The sequence below is a fragment of the Protomyctophum parallelum genome, assembly GCF_964188405.1.
Source record: "Protomyctophum parallelum genome assembly, chromosome: 3".
Lineage (NCBI taxonomy): Eukaryota > Metazoa > Chordata > Actinopteri > Myctophiformes > Myctophidae > Protomyctophum > Protomyctophum parallelum.
In genome coordinates, this window is record NC_139698.1 from 14,980,863 (window position 1) to 15,000,651 (window position 19,789).

Sequence of the window (19,789 nt, forward strand, 5' to 3'; positions counted from 1 at the left end):
TCAGGTGGCGTGTCGGCGCGTGTCACAGACACTGTCACTATGTGAAAGGGGGGAGACAGTTAGTAGGCTCAGCTCTGCTGCTGCTGCATGTGCGCAGTGCACTGTGCAGTCACTGCTTAACTTGTGTCTATCGCGTTAGTCAGCGTAGGCTAGGATGGAGAAAGCACACACACACACACACACACACACACACACGCACACACTCTCTCTGTCGCACGCACGCACGCACACACACACACACACACACACACACACAGGAAGAGAGAGAGAATCAGTTCTCACGTGTCATCTTTTCCTCACCACCACCTTATGTCCTCTCTCGCTACCGCCTTCTCACATTCTGTAGTAATTTATGTAGTCGCTGGGGCAGCATTTCACTATCCGCATTTAGCATAATAAAGTTCAATGAATAAGATGAAAAAGAGGAATGAATGAATTCAAGGAGAGAAGGAAGGCCTGATGGATCATGGATGGATGGATGGAAGGATGGCATGGAAGGAAGGTTAAAGTATGTATGTGGTGCAAGAATTAAGGAGGAAAATGTTACCTGTATGAGTTGGACTCATCAATCTACATACATAATCACACCCGTGTGAAGTGAGGGGCGCTCTTTATATCATCATACATCATCTCATTCCGGCACAGAATACCTTCACTAAAAACGCCGGGACAACGCTCCACACGTCCCAAACTCTTCTCCCTTCTGGCTCCAAAACCATGAAATGCACTTCCCTTTACAATCAGAACTGCAGCCTCACTCCCAACCTTCCGCAGTATAGTCTGAAAACCCACCTCTTCAGACTCCATCATGGCCCGTAGCACTTGCCCTAGCCCCGACATTTTTATGTAGACTTAGATAGCATTTCTATGTAGACATAGCACTCTATACATTCATAGTTCCATTATATAGATATTGTTATTGTTAGACACTGTTACGTTCTTAGCTTACGTATGAGTAATGATAACTACTTTTTTTGTATGTGATGTATTGCCATACTTTTTGTTCTTGCTTAATATAAAGAGCGTCAAACACTCAAAAATAAAATAAAAATAAAGTGAAATCCAGCTATCTAAAATGGGCATGGAATGAGGCTTAGCCAGCCTAGAGGTGGTTGACCAAAGTCCCTTGGGGCTCAATCGATCTGCTATGTTCTGCTGTATTTCCCCCAGAAATCGGATACTGGGGTTTAAGTGGTTTAGCACGCAGTGTGAGGTGAGGTGACCATGTGTTCACAGCAATAAGAGTTACTGTTTCTGAACTTATCATACACCTGCCAAAATATCATTGAGCAAAACACTTTTGTAATTCACTCAAGATAATAGTATTAGCAAAGTGTATAAATGCCTGCTTTGGAGCTATAATTCTATGTGCAAATAAAGAAAGCACTGAATCAACAAGCACTGATGATTATACTATACTTTAATACTATACTGTAATATAGAACAGGGTGCTAGGCAAAAGAACGACAACGTTTCGATGTCAGATTACATTTTCATCAGGTCATGAGGACCTGACAAAGGCAAGTTTGTATTTCATTTTCACACATTTCACAATGGGAATGATGCTCTGCTACTCTCTTCAGTAATACGCCTGTGTAGCCAAGTCTCCTCCAGCATTCGGGTTACCCTAACCCTAACAGAATGTTGTGCGTGACCTACTGTTGGAACCAAATCTAATACCTACAGTACAATATATTTAACAGCCCACCTTTGCATAATGGAAGACATGATCAATTATACCTTCCACTATAACCTCCCCCATTATGTGACCCACAAATCACATTAATTGGATTTTTTAAAGAATGAGCCAAACAATGTCAAAGGTGTGGGGGTGTTTGGGTGAGGGATTGGACAAGTGTGTCAATAGTGTTTGTGGTTTAGTGTGTCATATAGGCTGTGTCTTTAGGTCATGTGAGTGTTTACATTCCTACTCCTTCCTCCTTCCTACAGCTGCAGATCCAGTTGCAAATAAATTATATCGACTTGTCCTTTACATGTGGATGTGGGAGTAGGGTTACTATACATTAGGACTGTTCATCTACTGCAGTCATAATTAGGAATTAATTAGTCATTTAGAAATTGTACATACATACGGTAATTTGAAAGAAACATATCAGCCCTAACATAGGTGAAACAGTCTGTCGTCGCCAGGGGCAACTGTATGTCAATAACAGACGCATGGACTACATGCGTCATCATGTGATCTCTCAGGGTCATTATGTTATGCATACAGGTTAGACATGATCATACATCAAGGGATTAAGCAAGAACATATGCACGCAAAGAATTAATCTCCACATATCTCTATAGAAGAAATGATACACATTAATGTGCCACATGTTGCAACAAATCCCTACACACGGTTTCTTCATCATAGCCACCCCCCATTGTGACAAATTGCAATGCACATATATTATCCCTACCCCACTTCTAGCTTCCTGTGCTATATATAGCATCCCCAATGTATCATAATGTGAGTATTACGTAAGGTCCTGTCCACGGCTACGTCTACACTGCCTGACCCATGTGTCCCCCCCAGTGGGACTGAAGGCCGATTTAACCTAGTAGCATTAAACAGCTGGGTCTCTCTTAGTTTCGAATACAGCCCGAGACGGAGGCAGCGTAGCGTGTTATATTATACTGTCCCAGCTGATTCTGTTAGACTGTTGTACTGTCCCAGCTGATTCTGCAGGGCATTCTCATCCCATTAGGATGAGTTGGGGTCCTTTTCTGATGATCTTCATTCATTAATGTTGCCATGTTAAATCTAAGTTGATTTGCCCTAATTTGTGCTCTGCTTTATCGTTCGAGCCAGATCACAAAAGAATATGACCAAATAATGTGGTTGAAAACTGAATCAAAGATAAAGTGCAATAATGTGTGTGTGTGTGTGTGTGTGTGTGTGTGTGTGTGTGTGTGTGTGTGTGTGTGTGTGTGTGTGTGTGTGTGTGTGTGTGTGTGTGTGTGTGTGTGTGTGTGTGTGTGTGTGTGTGTGTGCGTGGGCGTGACGTGTCGCGTCGCATTCGTGCGTGCATACCTACATGTGTGTATTTGCCCATGTTGGCAGCAGGGCACTTCTCAATCGTCTTGTAGACAGTTGGTACATAACATGAGTCACTGGAGCATTCTGTGCTACAAATCACATTTTGTTCACTCTGCCCATTTGCCAACTTATGAGGAAAAAAAGGGGGTGGGGGGCAGTCACAGTCGTTTAAAATCAAAACAATGTATTTCTTTACTTGCACAGTGACAAGTGGACATAGTGGATGATGAAGCCTATAGCGTGCCAGAACACAGTGCACTCCATTCATTTTTGGAATGAAGTAAAAAACAGTTCTCTTAAAACATCTTACCACAAATATTGTTCTTGGTGCATACAGGTCTGTTGGGTGCTATACCTGAAGATGCACTGCACTATTATATTTCAAGGTTACAATTCCATGTAGCAATTATGTGCAGGTCAAAGGTGAGATGTGGCGGAATTCAGCAAGCGCAGGGGCATAAATATGGCCATCATTGGCCACAGCATGTTTTTGCGACCAATACATCGGCCCAGAGGGGGGAACTCTCACATGTGATGCAGCAACACACATAAGTGCTTTGGTGATATCAAAGTGTATCATATTATCTTCATAAGCCAATTGTATACTCGATCTACAGTACAAGCTATCACTGCATCCCATCTGATGCGTTGTGAGTTTGTTTCACCATTTCAGATTCCAGGGAGGGAGAGAAATACTAAATTAACTGTTAACTACATTAACACTTTTTGCGGGGGCGAGTTGGTAAAGGGGCGATCGAGTCGTCTGGTATTCGGCTAGTTCCCTTTAAAGGTATATTCAGTGATTTCACTTAATTCAAATATCACTTATTTTTTTGTTTTGTTGTGATAATCCTCCCTACTATAGAGTGTGCTGGCCATATAAGGAGTTCCTCCCTGTCCCCAGTTAACCCCTGGGGGTCAAAAAACCTTAGGTTTCGTTTTTGACTCTCTATCCTGATTGGACGAAAGGCTGGGTCCCACAGCCAAAAACGAAACCTAAGGTTTTTTGAGTGAAATCACTGAATATACCTTTAACATGAGAGCAGGTCCTGATCTACTTCACAATGAATAAGACAGACTTATTGATTGTGTTTCGTGGTTCCATGTTCCATTAAGCGAGACCCCAGGGAGAATTTGCTTATTACAAAGGTTTCATGTAAAGGTGGAGGCCACTGGCCATATATATCTTCTTACAATGGAATCAATACTGTATGTCAGTATTATATCTGTGAGGCATGACCCATGACTGGGTCATGGGTCATGCCTCACAGATATAAGTATGAGATTGTTTTTATGTCAGGGAACAATAAGACAGTGTTTTAAATGCCTATTGATACCCCAAATAGATGCCAGAGATGTAATCTCTTTCATAATAAAAGGTAAAAGGGAATGCCACAACGGCATGGGGAAACGTGAAAGAATTAGACATTATGGAATGAAAGTCAAGATGTTAGTGATTTTTCATTCCCTCCTTTTATGTCATCTACATTGTTTTTCTTTTCTCCTCCAGTGTTTTAATAAGTTGTGCAGATTAACAAAAATAAAAGTATTTTTGCACTGCACTAATACCATATAATTCTTTTTATTAATTCATATTTACTGTACAGTATTTGTACTTCCATGAAGTTAGGCGGAACCAAATTGTACCTAAAATGCACAATACATTAGAGACCCCAACAGAGCTTTTTATAAATTTTGTATTTCTACTTCACTGGGTTATTTTTGGTCATGCCTCCATACCAAAGTTTTGGTGAAGTAATAGTTGAAAAGTAGCCCAGACCAAATATTGAGTAGCATAAATTAACATACTCAGATGGCCGACATTTCTGTATTACCCCATTCAGGACGGGAACCACTTTTGGTGTTTTAAGCATAATGTTATACTTTAACAATTGAAATTCTTTGAATATATATTCTTTCAGAGCGAACGTTTTTAACTCAAATCTTTGCTTCTGGGGGGTCCCTGGAACAACATATTGTCAGATGGGGGTCTGCGGCCAATTGCATACATTTTGGGGGTCCTTGACATGAAATAGTTTGAGAACCACTGACATAGAAACAGTTTTTTTGTATCTATTTTTTTTGTGCGTTAAAGACTGAAGTTGTTAAAATAGGAACTGTCTCTTTCAGAATATTGCAGACCATATAGGAATTATTTTGCAAGTACAGTAGTTTGCCAACCTCCCTTTCTATTCAGTAACATTAATATGAAGTTAATTCATGACATCTGCCAAGGTGAGATAGAAGGCAGCAATAGCACCATCTGCTGTAAATTCAGTTTTTCATTCTGACATGAACACTGTACATTGGGAATATATTCTTCAGAATCATATATATTGAGTAACATTGAAGGTTTGCTTTTGTTTTGAGTGTCATATATTTTTGGTTGTTCACAACATAATGTAATAATGCCAGAACAATAGAGTAATGGAAATAAAATGGAAAAATGGTTTTATTGAAAAATATATAGCTTTGTGCAATGTTACTATGTGAAATGGTAATAATAAGTACAGATATGAACAGTAAGGTAAATAGCACAGTATGTTTTGCCATAGAAAAGAAGCTGTAGATATTCAGCCGTCGGACGGCTTTGAGTAGAGACTCAAAGTGCTCTCAGTGCATGAGCGCATGGCAAACGCCCTCCCCACATCCTTACCCTAACCTTAACCACACCAAACCCATGCCTAAACATCGTCATACTGGCAGTGCCTAACCGTAACTAAAAATAAGACTTAATTAAACCACACCAAACCCATGTCCCAACTTAACCACTTACAGTAATCCATATACCGCACTTTGTTCACTGCATGGGGTCCCCCAGGGGTCTATACTAAGCCCGCTCCTTTGTTGTTGTATTTTACCTCTATCTACACCAATACCTTTGGCAAAAATAGCCACTCTACAAGCTCACAACACATCGCACTGCGATACATTGTGAGCTTTTAGATCCGATTTTCACCTATTATTACATGCCCAGAATAGGGATACTAGAGGTTCATGTGGTTAACCAACTGTAAGCTATAACCATGTGATTAGTCCCAGACCAATCAAATGACATATAACGCAGAGGGTCAGGCGGCTGAATATTCACTACCGAGATAAAAAGCCATTCATTATTGCACATACACAGCAACTAAACTGCTTGACTGAAATGTACACTGCCCTGATTGATTATAAACAAATATCAAACAGTGGGGCCACTCTAATAATGATCAAAACATTTTCATAATTACATGAAAAAAATAAAATAAAAATGTGGTGGGCACATTGCCTGTTATTATAGATCATTTGTCAACATGGCCCTTCACCAAATGGTATGTTCACACTAGCCGCCTTTAAAAATAGTCACCGCCTTTTTACTTTAAAGTAAACCCTTCGAGAAATTACCAAAAGGCGACTGACTGCATGGCGGGCCGCTTTTAGAATGCACTGATCAGAGCGCTTTTTCTGGCCAAGCAGGGCACTTTTAAAAGTTGACATTAGTTCAACCTTTTGAGAAATGAGCTCATGATATGGGCTGCTATTTATCAGCTGTCCAATCACGACTGTACACAAATGCAGAGCTGATGGTCTCTATCATGGATGTACTGTATTTGGCTCTCTTACTGTATGTCCCACTGTCAGCCATGGTGGCACGGAGTATACCACCAACCTCCCTCCCTCCCTCCTCCTGTTTTGCCTAACAAAAACAGTATATTAAACCTATTATTACCTAATATAATCACATTTTGTTCATTAGATTCATGGTGGAGTTGTAATTTGGTAAAAGCCAGGCCTATTAATACTGTATGTGCCCGGCAGCAGAGCTGACAGGCAGGGGAGGAAAAACACAGAGACCTCAGCGTTCAGCATGATTAGTTTCACGTCTATACCTTCTACCAATCTACGTGATTTAAAACTTTACATATTTATTACATTCCCATTCCATGCAGTTGTATTCAAGTCTGTTTCAGTTCTTTTCTTATTTATTCATTTTCAGCAGAAAAAGCACTCTAGACAGCGCTTTTTCGTCATAGAAGGTGGCTAGTGTGAACATACCATAGACACCACATATACAGACACACATATATACAAATATACTGTACATATATAGTATGCATACTAAAACTGCTTTTCATAGAAGTGGAAGTATGTCATTAGTAGGTCATGCATATATCATGCTCATCATTTGACGTTGGTTAAAATTTGTAGCTATGAAATTATGTAACACTTAAATTAAAAGTAAAAAAATAAAATACAATAAAATAAAATAAAAACTAAATGATGGAATGGTAAATGGTGCATTTATATATTTTTATATTTATATATATATATTTTTTTTAATGGTTTTTTTTGTGGCTTTCGCCTTTATTTTATATTTTTTATGGAGGGACAGACAGTAGGCTGACAGGAAATGGGGAGAGAGATGGGGGGGAAGACATGCAGTAAAGGCCGTCGGGATCGGGAGTCGAACCCGCGGCACACTGCCAGACTGGATTACCAGCCAAGGTGCCTGGACCACTGAGCCATGGCCCAGGCCTATCCAAAACGCTTTACATAGATTGTGCATTACATTCACCGATTCATACACCGATGGCGGAGGAAACCATGCAAGGCACCATCCTACACATTGGGAGCAATTAGAGGTTCAGAGTCTTGCTCAAGGACACTTCAACACTAACTAATTGGAATCCCAAAGCACCAGGTTGTGTCAGGGGTCAGGCACCCATAGACATGGAATCCCAAAGCACCAGGTTGTGTCAGGGGTCAGGCACCCATAGACAATAAAATCCTCAGTGTTATTTATAATTTGGTTTGTATTTTACGGTACAGTGTGGTCAATCGGAGGCCCGCTCTTCCCTCAGTTGGACTTCTTCTTGATGTTGACCAGCTGAGAGAAGCTCTGCACGACCCAGTAAAGCAGAGAGAGGGAGACAAAGGCCTGGAGAAAAAAACAAGAATGGGGTTAGTTAAATCCTGTGCTGTACTATAAGTAAGTAGCCTTGCCGAGCCATGAGGCCCATAGGGCAGGAGCCTATCTCCTGTTTCTGTAGCGTGAGGCAGCTTGATGTACAAGTACACCCCCTGGACATGAAGCTAGTATGTCGCAGGGACTTACCCCCAATCCAGTGTGTCAAGCAGGGAGGCATTGGGTCCCATTTTTACAGTCTTTGGTATGACCCGGCCGGGGATTGAACCCCAACCTCCCAGTCTCAGGGCGGACACTCTAACCACAAGGCCACTGAGCTCGTGTGCTGTACTATACTAAAATCCAAATCCCAAATAAGAACTGAGGCCAATTCTACAAAATGCATTCTAAATGACTAGTTCTCACACTTTCAAGATTTAAACATTTTTTATAAATAAAACAATTAAAAAAATTGTAGATGTACAAGCTCACAGTGCAGCACAAAGTGATGTTTTCCATTTCAAACAAAAAATCTAAAATGACACAGATGCTTTCCCGGTTTTAAAGGATATTAACATTTTACCCCAAAAGCAGAAAACATTTACCCAATAGGTCATACTTTTCACTCTCAGAACTACATTAACGTGTGTATTTGTTTTGTGGCCTAGTCCTACAGTATACTCAAGAAGGTTTTATTTGTCACTAACTTAATAGAAGCGAAATGTTGTTGGGACATGTTCTGCAAAATATTCAGTGTGCAAAATTGTAGACATAATAGTATATTAAGTAAGAGACTAAATAATAATAAATTATATACAGTGATATATATATATACTGTAGTGTTGTATATACTGTATTACAACCTCAGTGCAGATCATAATTTATTGTGGTTGTGTGGAGTAGTCATTGTCAACCTTTTGAATTCAAGGACCCCCAGTTTGATATGCTCTAGTTGAAGCCACAACCCCCCTATTTGATCTGGGGACCCCCACCCTGACAAGCACTGGAATTAATGAGTGTGTTTGGTGATGTGCTTCATTCTTGCCCTGATGAAGACCAGTTAATGGTCGAAACATGTTGGCAGTCGCCTTTTTAATTTAATAAAGGCTTCCCTCCTCTTTTTAACTTTGAGTGCCCGGATCGTCTCTTTTTTTAATCTATGCCTTGATCCCGTTTTGATCTGTGTGCGGTACCTTTTAGCATTTGGAATAGCTGGCATTACATTTAGTTTGACCCGGTTCCAACGATAAATATTATGAAAATAGACGATCTACGTTGAAGCTCACAAGGCCTCGAAGTTTTCGAGGCGTTGTGAGGTTGCTATACTGACTATACTTTCACTGGGGTGGTTGAGTACTTTGTCCACCACTGTCACAGCCCCAAGCGCTGCATGGTGTCTTCAAATGCTTCCTGCACGGGAACAAGATGTTCCTACAGCTTATGTGTCTAAAACCACAAGGCTTGAACCAATCCCTCTGCACTGCTGGCACCCAAAATATTGCTACTGTTTGAATAGCACTGCCTGCAATAAATTATGCTGGACTTACAATTAGGATGTAGGGTCAAATGAGTTACATCCTGCCTCATGCACAGCTTTTGGAGATGGTGATCCTTTGAGTAAAGCCTGATTCATAGTTCATCGTGCCACGCAGAGAATATACGGTAGTTATAATATAGTTCATCGTGCCATGCAGAGAATAGCCAGCCGTCAAGCTCACAACTCGCTTGTAGGTCTGCTATTCTGAGACCATAAATTAGGTTTAAGACTGCACGATATTTTGTTCTACATCTCTCAATTCTAGAGATATGGGCAATTATTTAAGACATGATTGTGATCTTGAACATTGGCCTTTTTGATCCAAATGTTAGTCAGGACAGTCAACTGATGATCATTTTCAACGATGTTCCATGAAAATCTGCCCATCTGTTGGCTGGCTAACACAAACTAAGAAAACACAGAGTAATTTCCACTGTCGAGTAAAAATACAAAGAAATACTGTTATACGTAGCAGCAGTGTTTCTAAACCTTTTGGAGGGGCGCCAAGCCAATGCATGGCTTTTGAAGATTACATCATATGGCACATAATGGCAGCCAAGTCTGTTAGAGCACTTATGACGTAAATCGTTTGCCAGTCAAGTCTATGGACGTTAATGTTTGTTTAGGGCACTAAATACGACGCAAGACGTATGTGGCCGATATAAATACAGTGGGCGCTCCTCACTTCACACGAGTGTGATTTTTTTATGTCAAGGATCCCCCAGTTTGATATGCATTAGCCCACAGCCACTGTAAAATCCCCAGGGTTAATTTAACTCTGAGATTGTACAAATTAATCAGATGGACCTATAAGGAACCTGGAACCTCTTCAAACCCTTGGAAGTAACCAGAACCTAAACTGTGAACCACAGACATATAGTACAGTATAGCTTACTTTCTCGCAATTGCCTACCCCGCTATTGTGAGAAAAGAAAGTCACAAATCTAGCCTTTTTATTTTTTTAGCTCGCTAGCGGAAACAGGCTTCCATACTTAGTAGTTGGACCATAGGATCATAGTGACAAGTTGATTCCAAAAGGTTAAGGAGTGGGGCAAAGTCATCTCCCATGATGGTCTCACATCGGGGTTGAGGGGTCACCACCATAGGGGACCATGCTATTCAGCAACAAGGGCTTGCGAAAAACGGCCCTACCCTCCACCCCCAACTGTGTTCTGGGCCATAAACTGCATCCTACCTTGCAAAGCTAGCCAAAACCAGACCCCTGTCCATCACAGGCAAAAGCCTGATGGGAAAAAAGCATTTTTTTCCTCCTGGACGCCACAGCTGTTTTCCTCTGAGAGAGAACGCGAAGGGAAAGGGATGTAGGGTGAGAGTGAGAGAGTGAGAGAGAGAGAGAGAAAGAGAGAGATACGTTAAGAGTGGGAGGGATAGAGAGGACCGAGAGAACAGATCACAACACGGACTGGAATGTGCCCTACTACCCCCACACCCCCCAACCCCCCGCGCCTCTTACTACCTGTTCTGGCATACATGTTCCCCACAGAGAGAAAAAGAGGGAGTGCAGGACACACAAAAAACATAGAAGGCAGGGAGCAACTGATGGGAGTAGTAGAGAAATAGTGCCAAAGTTTCCAAAGAAGCTTTTTTTTTTGTTGCTGTATAGCACCTAAAGATTACACAGACATGAAGTTGTGTCGTGCCCATCTCCGAGATGGATTGGGATCAGGAGCACATAACAGTCTTGGAAGAACCTCACAAATCACTGTACACTGTCTGACAGACATTTCTATCAAAGCTACACGGGGAGGGGAGGCTTTTTCTTTCTTGTCCAGTTCCCATCTTTCCCCATTGGCTCCACTGTGTTACATTTTAATGGACTAGGTAGGAAATCCATGTGGGACAGATTACACTGTGGAAGGAAGCGGGTTCGATCATCTGCAAATAAGCGCTACAACCAGAGAACACCAGCTCCTAAAGTAGGAATCTCAACAAATCGCCTCACACTCACTTTATTTTTTATTTGGGGAGAGGGTAGTTCGTTAAGGGCACCAATAAGAGAAATCAATCACATGTGGTTTCCCATGTTCTTACATCTGTTTCAGGTGGATGAAGAGAGGCAGAGTGGACAGAGCATCCATAGACATTTTATTATGATACAATTGTAAGCTCAGATCACAGATACCAAATCAAAGAGTATACATAGTATGCCCACTTGCTTTTTCCAGTTAAAATACCAAAACGAGTAAATCCAGGTGAAAGGTATACTACAGTATGAACCCTACCTAATTGACTGCTGCTGGGACTGCATACAGGAGAAATGTAGTACATAATGGAATGCATGTAGCCAATAGGACTAAGATTTAAGGCTTAGCTTTGAGGCACAGATCTTTTTACGTTCAAATATATAGTGAGCTGTCTTACATTATAAAATCACACCCGTGTGAAGTGAGGGGCGCTCTTATCATCTTACAACACCGAGGACAAAACAATCATGGACAAAACATTAAACTCTGTCCATTGTCAATGGCGTTTTTAATGTTTGTCTAAGGAAAACCAAACATTGAACCTGTATATAGGAGGGGCTAGCAGCACCCCTGAATAACAAATAGAATACACACACTGTAGCTGTTAGCAGAATTTGGGGTAATCTTTTTCACTTTCTCATTGTCATTGCTAATGTACTGTGTTAACTGCCAACAACCTCTGTGGGCATGGGGAGGGTGTGTACCTCTATCTGATGTACATGGAGACACCTTCCACTTCTTTTAACCTGACAGTAAATCATCACCATTCACAGGGAGAGCATAACATTCTTCCTAACTTCCCTACCCGCTGAACATGCACCCTGACCAACCAGTAGGAGTCACTAGTGCAGTGACAAAGTCACATTTACCTAAGCTGCCTCTCAAACACAAACACTGCCAACTGGGTTCGCTGGAGCGCCCAGCCAGGCTGAAAAGAGGGGCATCAAAACCTGATGTTAAATAAGACAACATTTGCCTAAAGAAAATGCATGATGTAACGGTGCATTTGGGTTGAACCTCATCAAATCTCTCTTATGGAAGCCTATGCTACGGTAAGCCTTCCAGGCTGTAGCGGGTTAACATGGCTGCAGTGCTCTCCAAAGCAGCTGCACTCATGATTGAAATGAAAACAAGGCAGAATGGCTGCTGTCAGCCCTGTGATATATGACCTGTAATGGGATGTTTCCAGAGTTCCCCGTCCATATGGCTGCCTACAGTACACCAGGCCTAGGGTCAAATGGTATTTTTTCATGTTGCTTTCAGTCTGCTTCTACTACTAGTGATTTCAAAACGTTTTGTGCCCAAGGCACACCAATGGGCAAGTCACACCTGCATTCAGTAACAATAGCCTACCGGTATCTACAAAGTATATGTGTGTGTGTGTGTGTGTGTGTGTGTGTGTGTGTGTGTGTGTGTGTGTGTGTGTGTGTGTGTGTGTGTGTGTGTGTGTGTGCTTGTGTGTCACTGTGTGTGTACGCACGTGTGTGTTATTTTAATGTATTAAATTCGATTTATTTTAGGGTATATAATTTGTCTCGGTATTGGACGTGAGTGTGCACAACTACTGATATACAGTAGAGGTATATTATAGATTAAAGCATAACGTTTTGCATTGTGTTGAATTTATTGCAATAATAATGTCGAATCCCAAGGCACTCATACTGTACACTTGATGGGACACCAGTGTACTGTACCTTGGCACACCGTCTGGGAACCACTGTACTGTACAGTAGGAGGGCTTTGACAGAAAAGTGCTTTTTGATTATCAGAATTCTCTGGGTCTGATTGTACTCTCCTAAATGACAGGTCCACGCTATCATGTCCTGAAACAGACGAGAACAAACTAAATGGGTTGTGAATGATATGGTATTTGGCATACATCTCTTGGGTCCATGTGGATATAGGGTTAGGGTAACAGATACTGATTTATGTGCCTGTACTGTATATACCAGCATGCTGTATACACATGTACAGTATACTGAATATGCGCTGAATACACGCTAGCACATGGCACACACACACACACACACACACACACACACACACACACACACACACACTTCGCCTCCCCTGTGCAAAGTTGTACTTCCTGTCTGTTCATTACGAGCAGATATACCGTCTATACTGTATGCTGAGTTCTTTGGGCAGACCCAGAGGAAGGATACACTACTAAGCAACTTAATGTCTCACCAGAGAGAGCCCAGTCTGGTGCCTGCTTTGTAGCACAGCCATGAGAAATATCCCGCCACACCCACACGCAGACGCACAGCCAGGCGTAACATATGTGCTGCAATAGCAGCAACTGTACAGTGGAAGTGTATCAAAACATAAGGGAGTCTGGTGATGTTGCAAGTTTAACACAGTACGTGGCCAGTCCTCCGAGATCTAACTGTTTGCAATAGCTGCTATAGAGATCGGATTTATAGCATTGATTCTACATTATCTATATATATCATACGTTATCTATTATATATCTGACTCAGAATTTCCTTCGAAAAATATTGGATTTGGCAGTTCAATATGATGATTCAACAATATGTGTTATATAGAAAGTTCTAAAAGACTCTCTGGCAAAATCTAAAACAATTTTGTACAGTAGTGATTTAAGACAACCGCTGAATTGAACTGCCGACAAAGAACTATTCTGCATGCGTTCAACCAACGGGTAGGCTATAGTGCAATCTACAGCCATGTCTTTCTCCAGTTACATCTCGTCGTTTTAAGGATAAACCCGACGTGTCGCTCGAATGCCAAATGTGCCGTGCCAGCCATGGGTGGAGCTTGGGGGGGGGGGTGCAGGGGGGGCACTGCACCCCCTGGCAAAAAAAACCAAAAAACAATTTTTTAATTTATTTATTTAACTTAACTTCTGGCTTCTGACTGTAGTTTATAATAATCTCTCTTATCATGATATGATGACTCGCTGTACGGCTGTAGTGCATGTGTGTATGTGTGTGAGCTGCTAATAAATAACTCATTTTTAGGGGTTAGGGCATTGTAAAAACGCTAAAATAATAAAATAAAGGTAAAAAAAAGCGTGCGCGCGGGTGTTGATCGCCAAGCAGTCTAGGTTTAGGCTGCACATTCATATTGACAGTTGACAGCCCAGCCACTGCAGCGACTAGCGAGGTAATCTAAATAGATTGTCATAAACGTGCATGCGTTTACGCGAATACGCACACGCGTGCAAATTTAGGTCCAGATTTGACATTTGACATCAACAAAGTATTCAATCAATCAATCAATTAAGTCCTATTTTAAGTGCGCGTATGCAGGGTTCGCGTTTTAGGGTAAACGTGCACAAAACGTGGGCGAAAAGCCTGGTGTAGCCCGGCCGTCACTTGTCAGTTAAAGTCCCCCCGCGTTGCGATATACAGAAGTCCTCCACACAGTGTACTGTGAACCCATGTGTCTGCAGTGACACTGCGTTGTACGCAGCTGTTTTGTGTTGCAGGTTAAGGTTGGTGAGGGGTCCGTTAAAACGACCGGATTAAGGTTGGTGAGGGGTCCGTTAAAACGACCGGATTAAGGTTGGTGAGGGGTCTGTTATAATCACCATTTATGATGATTAGAATTTAGTTATTATTTTTATGTCATGGTTATGAATTGAATACCCATGGCCTGAATGGAAACAAGACCGCAAGGACATTTCTGCCAACAGTATTCAACAAGTATTCAATCAATCAATCAATCAATCAATCAATATTGAGCATTAAATAGGCTAGATAAGATAGGCTATACTGTACGACCATTATTGGTGTGCAAAGGGGTATTACTGAATTGCTGATTGGCTCAAACTACAGCTGGTGAACTTGCTGTGTGCATTGTGTGGTTCTTTAATGGTATCAATCAGTTTGATATAATCTATAAATATGTTTGGATGCTTGGGCTATTCGCACGCATGGACAGTTGCATCTGGAAGGCTCGAGATCTGATCCTACACTATTACAGTGCTCAGCATCTTCTGCTGCTGAAGTTCCCGAGTAAGATATTGAATCGCAACCAGCCGTGAAGGCGAAAATACAAATTTCCTTTTCAGGGGTCAATAGATCACCACCAAAATTACATAAAGGACTAAACTGTACCTTGTTAAGGAGTCACTGAAACCACACCATGAAAAAAACGAATAGAAAAACTAAATAAATCATAAGGCACATTCCACATTCGATATCTCTTATAAGTCACGTTAGACCCCATGAGCTTGGCTTGACTTCAGCCTCAATGAGAGTCTGAAGTCTACACCTCTCTAATAACCGCAATTCCCTGGGTGGCCTCGCTGGCGGACAACTTTGTGGAGAGTGAACTAGCTAGCTGGCGGAAAGTTGGAAGCAACGGTAGAGGGCACAAATCCAGAAATGCGATTTGGGAGGGGGGGAGGGGGGGGGGGGGGGGTGTAATGCGTGGGGGGTGATTTCTGCAAAATCAAGCCAGTACATAATGTAGGTGTGGTGCTATGAGAAGAGAGGTGGAAGAGTGGTGGAAAACCGTGTCTTCTGAGAATGGGTTCAATTAGATATCTCAGACTGAGACTGCACAGAGTACAGACAGATGAGTCCCCTAGGACATGTAACCTCCCACCCCTGTTTCACCTCCATGTCTGTTTCTACTTCCTCTTTTAGAACATTTACCCAGGGAATGTGTTGACCGGCTTTGTTTTCAGCGACATCCTCCTTCAACTCTGAGACCCGTAAGGCTTAATTTTAAAATCCATAATAGCTTAAATACTGTTCTATCTGGCTTATGTTATGACTGCCGGTCTCTTGCATGAGAGGCCACATTTCTACCACTGTTCCAAGAAGACATCCCCGCTTGGCAGGAAAGATAATTACCTTCAGGTAGTAGTACAAGAACTGGTTTCTTTTTTTCAATGGAAGTATAAATAGACCACGGCCTCTAACTACTGCACATGTGCTAGTTCAAATGCATTAACATAATATGCCATAAAGATTGGTTAAAATAAACTTTTATTCTTTAAAAGGTTTAAGTTGCCAATAAAAAACGAAATTTTATTCGTTAAAATAAGCAGTTTTAGCACATTTACTGTGCACTGAAATTATTGAGTCATATTCCACCCTATCCCACTGTTGGGTGTTAAGAACTTGGACCCTAGTGTCCCTATTCTGGGGCCTAAAATAGCAGATGTACAATGCACCACATTGTGAGCTGGTAGATTTGCTTTTTTCGATGAAGAGGGGAAAAGCAGCAGACCTCATATAGAACCCTGGGGAAACCTGTTCAATTAAGTATATTGGGTTAAGCGCTGTGCTCAAAGGCACCTTGAAAGTAGTTATTAAAGGGAAGACAGTTTATCATTCACTAGGCCCCTCTGATCACAGTCCTACTTATTTATCTACGCGGCTAATGCCGCTCCTTCTAAGGCATGCGCCCACGCTAGTGCACATGGAGGAAGATGATTTGTGGTCAGAGTGGAGAATAAACTTTTAAAGGATTGGTCCACATGTCAACGCCTGTTCCCAATTCCGCAACCTCAGCCCTGTCTTCAGTTCAAACTTGTAAGTCCGGTACGTGTGCTCAAATCACAGCAAACCACTAGACATTTACCATCTCACTCCACATGAGATTACCACGAAAAGTATCAGTAACAGTATCAGCCAAGTGATCGAGCAATTAAGAGAGCGCGTGCGCCCGCCCGCCCACGCGAGAGAGAGAGAGAGGAAGAGAGAGAGAGAGAGAGAGAGAGAGAGAGAGAGAGAGAGAGAGAGAAAGAAAGAGAGAGAGAGAGAGACTTCTTCTGAGAGAATTATTACTGCCGTATGAAATCAGATTCATGCGCATCTCAAGAGGGGAGAGGAGTAAATACCAGATTAGTTTTTACAGTCACATGCAGGCATGAGGGCATTTAATAAACTAAATCACAATTACTGTAAGAAGATGCAATCATTTCAGTTCAAAAGAAAGTAAACTTTGTCCTAAGAAGTGAACTGAGAACTAAGCCCCAGAACCAAATACTGATGGAAAATTCCCTAAAGACCAATCGGTGGTAGACTTCCATAGTTTTCCCTGGCAGCAGGTTTGACAACATAAACCAAGTGCTTACACTTTGACGGACATGATTCCCTGCACATTGAGTGATAATATTTCACACCGTGTACTGTCGACCGCCAAATTGTTTACTCTCACAGAGCAGTCCTTATATCCAGCACTATATTTTTTCTTGAAATCGCTCCACTTTCGCCACGAGAGGAGATTTCCTTTCCTTTCCATTCCTGCGAGCTTTCAGATGATGTCATGCTCGCCGAGTTTCCATAGTTGCACACGATCCCGTTAACCTCAGCAGTGCTCCTTGCTACCATGCATTCCTGCCACAGAAAAGGACACTAACCTCTCGCACCTGAGATCTGGCTCATGGAAAACGACATTTACAAATAACAAAAACCTCCCAATGATAGAAGTCTTATCTCAATGTTCAGGGTTGGAGTTCTGACAATGACAAAGGGGGTGGGTGGTTTGGGTGGGAGTCATCATTTTTTGCAGACCAGTCAGGTGTTGTGTTGGAGATAAGGGCCACTGCGCAGTGAGGTGAAGCTTTTGTGCTGGACATGAACTTAATAATATTGTTCTAGCCTCTCTGTTTTGTTTTGTTATTTTGGCCACAATGGTATTTATCTTTCCCTTGGAAGTTGAACACGAAAAAGATAATCATAGACTGGTACGGTATAACTTCACTTGAAAACTGGAAATTTCAATGGGACTTAGGTTACAACTTTTAGGGGTTCTCTTTTATACAGTAATACCAATTTTGAAAGACATGGCGTCTTCTTGATATAGGAAACGTATTCATTTGCAGCATTCATAAAAAAAAACCTCTGCAATGCATTGCCACAGAAAAGGGGGTGCCCTCACTGCCCTGCCCCTGCCCCACCACAGCTACACCTACGTAGAGTATCACCCACAGTTTCAAACCAAACCTACACACATAAAAGAAACGACCAAATGGAACAACAGACATCAAACAACAGCATTAATCACAATAAACATGCAAAACCGCCGTCTCTAAATCAATTAACAAGCCAAATGAACACAACAATAAAACAATGAGTGCAGGCACACCCCGAGGCATGCTGGGAAATCCTTTCAAGCTGAAGTGTCACACCCAGGGCGCTACAGTATAGTAAAACACAGTGTACAGACATCTATGGCTATGCTTCCGTCACCAAGAGGAATTCTTGGTGATGGAATTCAAACTCTCAGATTCTCATGCTCTCCTATCTAATAAAATGCTAATTTTAATTCTCTAAACTTGCTCTTTTTGGTCATTAAAGATAAATTCTGCAGTACGCATTATGTCCAGTTGGTGTACAGAGCTGTACAGTAGCAATGCATTCAATAATGCATTAATAAAGATTTACAGTATATGAGGCTGCCACTGACTGTGCAAACAAGGATTTCAGCCAATGTCTCCATAACAACATTGATGACCAAAGACAGGTGTACTTTAGACAGTTGTACTTTTTAGAGTTCTCTTTTTAAAATCAGAAATACAGTAGTTGATTTTACAGTCTCATAAAATGAACAGTCCTGAACGTTAAGTTAAGTTACGTTAAGTCCTGAAAGTTAAGCAGTTAAACAACAACCTGTCCTCTCTGATGCTCACAACATATAAATAGTAAATACACATACTGTACACAACACACAAAATCACAATGCCTATCAACATATAAACAGCATGCACTGTATGTACTTTCACAAATGTGTGAATGGATGCAAAGATTGCATGCACAAATAAGCTACACATAAACCACCTAATTCATGCACACTTACTCCTACGGCTGGGCGATATGACTTCAAATCAGTATCACAATTATTTCAAACTTTTTCTCGATTACGACATATGTCACTCTGACTCAGACATAACTACCAGTAAGACGCCTGAGGGCGAGAAGCGACCTTGCCCTAAAGGCCGAGGTTGGGCTTCTTAGGGCACAGTTGAGAAGCAGGTAATCTATTAATCTGGTGTCAGCGAGGTCAGATGTAGAGTTGCTGGCCGGCTCATATATGCAGATCTAGTACGTCAACCATGCATGGCTATCTGGGGTTTGATGAGGTCTGTGTCATGATCCTCATATATGGAGATCCAGGTGATGATAGTCAGCTCCACATGAAGATCTCAGACATAACCATAAACAAATAATAGGTATGTCAATATGACTCAGCCGTGTAGTGGCAGAACCACTAGTTTAGCAGATCTAAAGCGTGACGTTTTGTATATAATAGTGGGTAATCAGAATAAATGATCAATTTAAAATCAATTTGAATTTTCTGTGTCGATTCGTTTTGGTGCGTTATTGGATCTAAATATTGGTTTTTGATGTACA

The 19,789-nt window shown here is 41.6% G+C and overlaps 1 protein-coding gene across 1 annotated transcript in view; it reads right to left on the minus strand.

Annotated features, from left to right (window-relative positions):
* Positions 1–5,468: 5,468 nt before the first annotated feature.
* The window catches only part of agmo (alkylglycerol monooxygenase), a 47,657-nt gene continuing 33,336 nt past the window's right edge, over positions 5,469–19,789 (minus strand). The window contains exon 13 of the mRNA XM_083760477.1: positions 5,469–7,964. Within this exon, the coding sequence (XP_083616603.1) occupies positions 7,884–7,964 (81 nt within the window). The 3' untranslated portion in view covers positions 5,469–7,883. The remainder of the gene's footprint in view (positions 7,965–19,789) is intronic.